The sequence below is a fragment of the Brachyhypopomus gauderio genome, unplaced genomic scaffold, assembly GCF_052324685.1.
Source record: "Brachyhypopomus gauderio isolate BG-103 unplaced genomic scaffold, BGAUD_0.2 sc105, whole genome shotgun sequence".
Taxonomy (NCBI): domain Eukaryota; kingdom Metazoa; phylum Chordata; class Actinopteri; order Gymnotiformes; family Hypopomidae; genus Brachyhypopomus; species Brachyhypopomus gauderio.
The window spans coordinates 757138-765579 of NW_027506926.1; the positions used below are offsets into that span (position 1 = coordinate 757138).

The 8442-nt window shown below is 40.5% G+C and overlaps 1 protein-coding gene across 2 annotated transcripts in view; it reads left to right on the forward strand.

The window, feature by feature from the left end:
- LOC143497285 (uncharacterized) overlaps positions 1-8203 on the forward strand; it is a 377240-nt gene extending 369037 nt beyond the window's left edge. For both annotated transcript variants that reach the window (XM_076993173.1, XM_076993174.1), the window contains one exon: positions 6953-8203. In XM_076993173.1, coding sequence (XP_076849288.1) covers positions 6953-8135 — 1183 coding nt within the window. In that variant the 3' untranslated portion in view covers positions 8136-8203. The remainder of the gene's footprint in view (positions 1-6952) is intronic.
- The last annotated feature ends 239 nt before the right edge of the window (positions 8204-8442 follow it).

The following is an 8442-nucleotide window of genomic DNA, read 5'->3' on the forward strand; positions in this document are numbered from 1 at the left end:
CCTTAAAAAGTCTTAAATTTAGTTTTCCATATTCAAGGCCTAAAAATGTCTTAAAATGTCTGGAATTTTATGAGGGGAGGCATTAAATTATTATAAGTGTGTGTTGTTCAGTTGTTCTGGCGCGATGTGAACTTTGCCGAATCTAGCGCTAATGCAGAAAATAACCGCTCCAGGGTCCTAGTGCTAGATTCCTAGCGTTGGAGTATACGGCCTCAACAACGTCAACAATTTTCGTTCGCCACACCCCCCCCGGCACACACCTGCATCCCCAGTAATAGTATTATTTTTTCTTGTGAGAGGTATTAAAAAGGTCTTAAAAGTCATTGAATTTGAGATTTTAAAATGTCCAGATACCCTGTTGGTAGTTACTGATGGCTGGAAGACTGGTGAAAAGGTTATTCATAAATCTACCTTCAAGAAAGGTAATCCAGGACAATAAACAGAGGACATCTTTGAGGTGTCTATATCTGCAACAGTGGACTCCTACTGGGACACTAACCAGTGCATTATTATTATGATTGAAATAATTAAGAATTCACCTAAAAGCTGTTGCTACCAAATGCATTTTTATTTTAAAAGTGCTCACACTTAATAAACTGAAAGTATAAAATGTAAACGTGTATTTTTCTTTAAAGTGAGAACATTGATCTATATTACTGGATTGGACATCGCCTGTTGCCGCTATAGCTAGCAATGCGTCGCCCTCGGAGCCATTACTATTGAGTCATGTCAGCAAAGCAGTGTAGTTCCTATGCGGGATGTGCATCCATCTGTCACAAAAACAGTCCTAGCGCCCTTATTTCTTATTCGATTTTTATAAAATATGGCTTAAATTAAAGGTGAGAATATTGCCGATGTTGTGATATGTAAAACTTAAATAAAAAAAAATTTATAAGCAGTCTGGGAATTTTTCAATTTAGGTAAAATTTTAACAAAACCCTGCATAAAGCCCTTTTCTTTCACCTGGCTAAAACTAAATATAGATAAGTTTTAATTACGATCACAATTCTGATATTGAAAGTCAAATTTATGAGTTTATCTCTTTATTTGTCAACTCTACCCGTTACAGCTGTAGTTTTTGTCACGGTGAGGCGGCCCCCTACCGGCCGCCTCCGTCCACAGCGGCTGTTGTTGTTGTTGTTTGGTGAAGTCATCTGCGTCCCTCAGGTGGGCGGAGCCCGTGATCCGTCTCACCTGAGGGTTGTTTGTTTGCCTATATATGTCTTGTCTTTGTACCAGCCGGCTTGTTGGTTTTGAGTTTCTGCCGGTACGTGGGAATGAGGTGAACGAGGCTGTGATCGGAGAGCCCGAGAGCGGCGCGCGCAACAGCGTGATAGGCATTCTTGATGCTTGTGTAGCATTTGTCCAGCATGTTGCCTTCACGTGTAGCACATGTGATGTGTTGCCTGTACTTGGGCATCTCCTTCCTGAGGTTAGCGCTGTTAAAGTCCCCCAGGGTGATCAGCAGCCAGTCTGGATGATCTCTCTCTAGTTCCATTATCTGTTCAGATGAGTCTGGATGATCTCTCTCTAGTTCCATTATCTGTTCAGATGAGTCTGGATGATCTCTCTCTAGTTCCATTATCTGTTCAGATGAGTCTGGATGATCTCTCTCTAGTTCCATTATCTGTTCAGATGAGTCTGGATGATCTCTCTCTAGTTCCATTATCTGTTCAGATGAGTCTGGATGATCTCTCTCTAGTTCCATTATCTGTTCAGATGAGTCTGGATGATCTCTCTCTAGTTCCATTATCTGTTCAGATGAGTCTGGATGATCTCTCTCTAGTTCCATTATCTGTTCAGATGAGTCTGAATGATCTCTCTCTAGTTCCATTATCTGTTCAGATGAGTCTGGATGATCTCTCTCTAGTTCCATTATCTGTTCAGATGAGTCTGAATGATCTCTCTCTAGTTCCATTATCTGTTCGGCAAGCTGTTTCTGCGCGTCGCTGGTGCACGCACTCGGCGTAATGTACACGCCGGCCAGAACGAAGGAGCTGAACGCGCTGGGTTATATTGTTCAATAAGTTCACTAAGATAGTCTGGAGCTAAGCCATGCAGCGTTTTATATGTTAATAAAAGTATTTTATAGTCAATACGGAATCTAATTGGCAGCCAGTGTAATGACGATAGTACGGGACTAATGTGATCAAACTTTTTAGCTTTTGTTAAAACTCGTGCTGCTGCATTCTGAACCAGCTGGAGTTTGTTTATCGATTTACCAGAACATCCAGCTAGGAGACTGTTGCAATAATCTAAACGAGAGGATATGAATGCATGGATTAGTTTTTCTGCATCGCTAATATTTAATATGTTTCTAATTTTGACAATGTTGCGCAAGTGAAAGAACGCTACCCTAGTTATATTATTAATATGTGTATCGAAACATAATAAGAAACCCTTTATCTACAATTACTTCATCTCCTGGTTCAAGTAGGCTCAGAATGCCAGACTCTGTGGTAATTTCTTTATCTGAGATGGAGCCTGTGTACAGGCTGCTTTTACACAGCTTTTAGTGTGTCATCATCTTTAAATCCAGTGTAAAACATGATCAGTTTAGGCTCACACTGGAAGCGTTGTAGATGAAACCGCTCACTCTTGAGGTTTTCTTCCTCCAGATGGTCAATCTCCCTCTTTGCTGCATCAAGTTGTTCTTCTACAGACAGAGTTTCCTCCAGATAGTCATGATCACCCAGTGCCTCTATGACCTGCTTAGAACTGTGTTGGAGGAGAGACAAAAGAAAATGGGAATAAAAAAGCATTATTAGTAAGGTGATCTGTTTTTAAATTTACACAAACTACCTTTGACTTAAAGTGATTTGATAATAATGTTATGGATTACCAGACCTTACTTCATGCACTGCACCAACTTGTTATGTGCTTAGAACATTATTTTATATTGTAATGAGTAATACATTCATTGACAAATTAATTCATCATTTGCAGCTCTGTACGTATCTGGTAACTCACATTTCTTTCTCATGCAGATTTGTAATGTGCAATTCTTCCTCATCAAAGTCACAAGTTGAACTAAATAGTATCATCTTCCCATCACTAAATTACAGCCTGGCACTCAACAATGACCAACACAGTGTCAATACAGTGTCAACAGTTTGTGTAGTGTGTGGATACACTCCTTGAGGTATCATCTTCTCATCACTAAATTACAGCTGCCACACAACAACACAGCACATTTGGACTAAAATCACCAATTTATTGTCTAAAATTCCACCTTAAATGGTCCCACCATATTCCTGAAGCTGTGAATAAGAAAGCTAGAGTTGACTTCACCTCACCATTATCACATTAAATTCAAACTATAAGCAGGCATGTTTCGACATCAAGAGTTCTGGATGAATTTATCTCCATTAACTCCATAACTCTCCCTATTAATTACAACTAACACAGTTGTTGTGTTTCCACTGTATTTAACAGCCCTGTTTCAAACTATACAGCTTGCTGTAGTTTTATTTTCTGCAATAAAATAAAGCCAAACGGCGCATGTCTTCCTCTCAGACATTTCAATACTCCGGTGGTGTCTCTCTCTCTCCGTACTGTAAGGTGTCGACTCGAGGAGAGCGCTGAGTGGGCGGGGCCAGGCGGAGCCTACCTGCATGGTTGCTGAGCAACGTGACGGTGTAAACTAAAGACGAGAGGGGGCAGGTGCGCTGCTCCGTGCTGTGTGACTATTTTAAGCAAGTAGTGACAAATCTAGTGACTTTTTGTGGTGTTACTGGAGACTTTTGTAGACTCGGAGATGAACACACATGGTCTTCAGTTACTGTCCTCAGCGAGCAGCGGGTGCTGCCGTGAGCCCCGCCCACAACACTCACAATGCAGTCTGACAGTCAGAGCAGATCCACACCGCTCCACGTCCACGCTGCAAATGAACTGCGCATGCCCAAAGCCGCCGCTGATTGACCCCGCCCCGTATTTACAGAGCCGGATGTAAATATAAATGCGTCTTCAGTGTAATACAAAATAAATCACTGAATTTAACTCACACAGTCTCCGTCAGTCACTCTAACATATTTACGGTATTTTAATCATTTTTTCTCTCCCACAACGTTATTATTTTACGGTTTTATGCAAATTAGGCGATGACGCCAATTTGTGACTTTTAGGACAGCCTTACTGAGGAGTTGGTAACTTTTACGTTTTCTTGTAAACTTAAAAAACGTGTATTGTGTTATTTAAATAACATTTAAAGAACATTTTGATCTCTAAACGGTAGCAGTCTTAAGGGTGAATTTATTGGATTTCTATTTCCTGGTCGGAAAACGTAAGCGACACGTAGGAGGAGTTGGATTAGATGCAGCTCCGCCCCCTGGACGGACCAAAAGAAACTATGGACGGTGGGAGGAGTTGGATCTAGATCTAGCTCCACCCCCTGGACTTTTGCGGAAACTTGTTGGCAACGCTGCTCTTACAGACAGAGAAGAGACTTTGATGAATCCACGTACGCAGCAGTCGGTGTGTGCGGGAGAGTTAAAAAGATTGAGTATTAATCTTTTTACACGAGTATTGCTCCAAATCAATAGCAGCATTGGTATCGATATTTGGATCGATCCGCCCACCTCTACCTACCATCACCATCGGACATTACAGACCACAGATTTCCTTATTCTCAATATCAGCATCGGGCGTTTAGTGGAGTTGCGCCTATTGTCGTGTTGGTGTTTGGAAGTGTTGGACTACTGGTTGACCTGTAAGTACTTAACTTAGTAATACGTACCACTAACACCTTTTAACCACATCTTAACCACACTATTTTGTTCGTTCCGTTACCTCACGGTTGAATCTCGTGTCTTGACTAAGTTGGTGGAAAATTCAATGTGTTAAAGTGTTTTTATAATGGATGTTGTAGCGCTAACTAACCCAGCCAGATAACGTAGCTACTTATTTGATACTATACGAATATAATTATATTTGGTTCTTTTGTTTAGTAGCTCAGTGGTTCCTGTTACAAAGATAAAAGCTTATATGCTAGTTATGTTGTACGGTTTTATTACTGTAGCTTTAATGTACGAATTAATAGATTTTATGCTGTTATAGTGAATGTATTGTAATGTTACATACATTTGATTTAGTTTGGTTATTCATTGGAGTGTTTTTACGTTTACGTACTGTTTTACGTACAGTGCTGTGGTTCGGTCTAAATCCTGATTGGAACTTTTCATGGATACTATTTGATTGGAGATAATGGTATAACTGAATGTAAACTGCTTTTTTGTAGAATTTTAGAGATAAATGGGAGATTAGAAATTGGTCTATAGTTGGCTAGAATCTGCGGATCGAGATTCTGTTTTTTAATCAAGGGTCTAATTACGGCGCATTTTAATTGTTTGGGCACATATCCTAGGTTAAGGGAACTGTTAATCATATTAAGCAAGGGCCCTGTAATAGTTGGGAGTAGGTCTTTGAATAGACGGGTTGGAACTGGGTCTAATATACATGATGTAGGCTTAGACGAACGAATTAGTGTTGTGAGCTCTTTTTGTGATATAGGATCGAAGACATTTAGCTCAGTAATATTTTCGGATGCGTAGTTACTAATACCTATACTACTGGGGTTGGATTGGAGGTTAGGCTGTGATGTAGGCCTATTATGACTCTGTAGTCGGATAATATCTATGTTATTACTAAAAAAGTTTAAAAATTCATCACAAGTGTGTGTAAGTGTCGTATTAGAACTAGTGTCATTGATATTTCTTGTTAGTTTTGATACAGTCGCGAAGAGAAATCTAGGGTTATTTTTGTTGTTTTCTATTAGTGTCGAATAATATGAGGCTCTAGCTTTTATTAGGGCATGTTTATATTTGACTACGGCGTCTTTCCATGCGATTCTAAACACTTCTAGTGAGGTGGATATCCATTTGCGCTCCGCTGCTCGAGCTGCCTGTTTTAGAAGACGAGTGTGGTCGTCATACCATGGTGCAAGCTTTTTCTCCCTAATTAATTTAGTTTTAACTGGAGCTACACTGTAGAACATATTCCACAAATATTCTATTTGCAAGCAAACAACGTTATTTTCAAACGAAAACAGTGACTTACAAATACAAAATGCGATAGTTGTAAATTCATATGTGACGTTCAAGCAAATGCACAGCAACTTTCTAATACATCACACTACACGCACAAATACGTACGTACAATATATGTCCTTTGTGGATCATGTGACTTTTTGCACACTTTTAACAGGAGTGCTTTCTAAAGAGGCCAACATCATTTTTACCTTTAATCAACCTGGAAACATGGCACAATGAGTAATCGTGTGCACAGGTGAATTTTCTGTGATATGTTGGTGCTGCCCATAGATTAACTCTCTGATGCACAATAACTAAAAAGATCAAATCACACTGCTGGAACTCATAAGGAGCTTCAACAGACCAAAGCAGCTCTGCAGCACCATGAGAGAGAAAGGAAGGAAAAGAACAACTTTGAAAATAAAGTTGATGAACCATACAAAATAAAAGTCCCTATAGACTGGCACATAGAGTGACACTGAACCAAACAGAGAGAGACACGTATCACAACAACAAATGCTTGCATTTTAGTGAAGTAAGGAAGCCTAGCACTGTCTCCTGATGGTCTTTAGCATGAATGTCTTTAGAATTAATGTCTTTAGCATTATGCAGAGCCCAAATGGTTCTTTGTCATGATTGCAAATTCATTGTGAGAAGAAGATGAAATAATGTCTTTTTCCTCTAGGAATTAATGCTATCCACTTTCCTCAACAGGTAAACTTTACCTACATAAACACATTTATCTGTGAGGAGTATGTCAGACTGCTGAAATCAGTAAACATGGAAAAGGAGAAAAGCTACAACTGCTTAGAGTGTGGGAAGAATTTTACTAAACAAAGTGATCTCCAGAAACACCAGCGCATTCACACAGGAGAGAAGCTATATTACTGCTCAGAGTGTGGGAAGAGTTTTACTACACAGAGAAGTCTTCAACGGCACCAGCGCATTCACACAGGAGATAAGCCATATCACTGCTCAGAGTGTGGGAAGAGTTTTACCACACAGAGTAATCTCAACGTACACCAGCGCATTCACACAGGAGAGAAACCATATCACTGCTCAGAGTGTGGGAAGAGTTTTACTACACAGGGAAATCTCCAGAAACACCAGCGCATTCACACAGGAGAGAAGCCATATCACTGCTCAGAGTGTGGGAAGAGTTTTACTCAACAGAATAGTCTCAAAACACACCAGCGCATTCACACAGGAGAGAAGCCATATCACTGCTCAGAGTGTGGGAAGAGTTTTACTACACAGAGTCATCTCAACGAACACCAGCGCATTCACACAGGAGAGAAACCATATCACTGCTCAGAGTGTGGGAAGAGTTTTAATAAACAGAGTCATCTCAACGAACACCAGCGCATTCACACAGGAGAGAAGCCATATCACTGCTCAGAGTGTGGGAACAGTTTTACTACACAGGGAAATCTCCAGCAACACCAGCGCATTCACACAGGAGAGAAGCCATATCACTGCTCAGAGTGTGGGAACAGTTTTACTACACAGGGAAATCTTCAGCAACACCAGCACATTCACACAGGAGAGAAACCATATCACTGCTCAGAGTGTGGGAAGAGTTTTACTACACAGAGAAGTCTTCAACTGCACCAGTGCATTCACACAGGAGAGAAGCCATATCACTGCTCAGAGTGTGGGAAGAGTTTTACTACACAGAGTCATCTCAACGTACACCAGCGCATTCACACAGGAGAGAAACCATATCACTGCTCAGAGTGTGGGAACAGTTTTACTAAACAGAGTCATCTCAACGAACACCAGCGCATTCACACAGGAGAGAAGCCATATCACTGCTCAGAGTGTGGGAAGAGTTTTACTACACAGGGAAATCTCCAGCAACACCAGCGCATTCACACAGGAGAGAAGCCATATCACTGCTCAGAGTGTGGGAAGAGTTTTACTACACAGGGAAATCTCCAGCAACACCAGCGCATTCACACAGGAGAGAAGCCATATCACTGCTCACAGTGTGGGAAGAGTTTTATTAAACACAGTCATCTCCATGAACACCAGCACATTCACACAGGAGAGAAGCCATTTCACTGCTCAGAGTGTGGGAAGAGTTTTACTAATAGGGCTGGGTATTGATTCAAATGCCAAGAATCGATCCGATTCTGAAGATTAAGAATTGATTTATTTCGAGTTAATCCGATTTAATCGATTCAATCCAATTCGGGGTTTAGTGTTATTAAAAATGTATTTGAGCTGTTTCCTGACTGTGTACAGGAGCAACATGTTAAAACTAGTATTATATCGATATTAATCAGCAAATAGTTACTGGTAGTTGGTACAGGGTACCCGCGGGTCCTTAAAAAGTCTTAAATTTAGTTTTCCATATTCAAGGCCTAAAAATGTCTTAAAATGTCTGGAATTTTATGAGGGGAGGCATTAAATT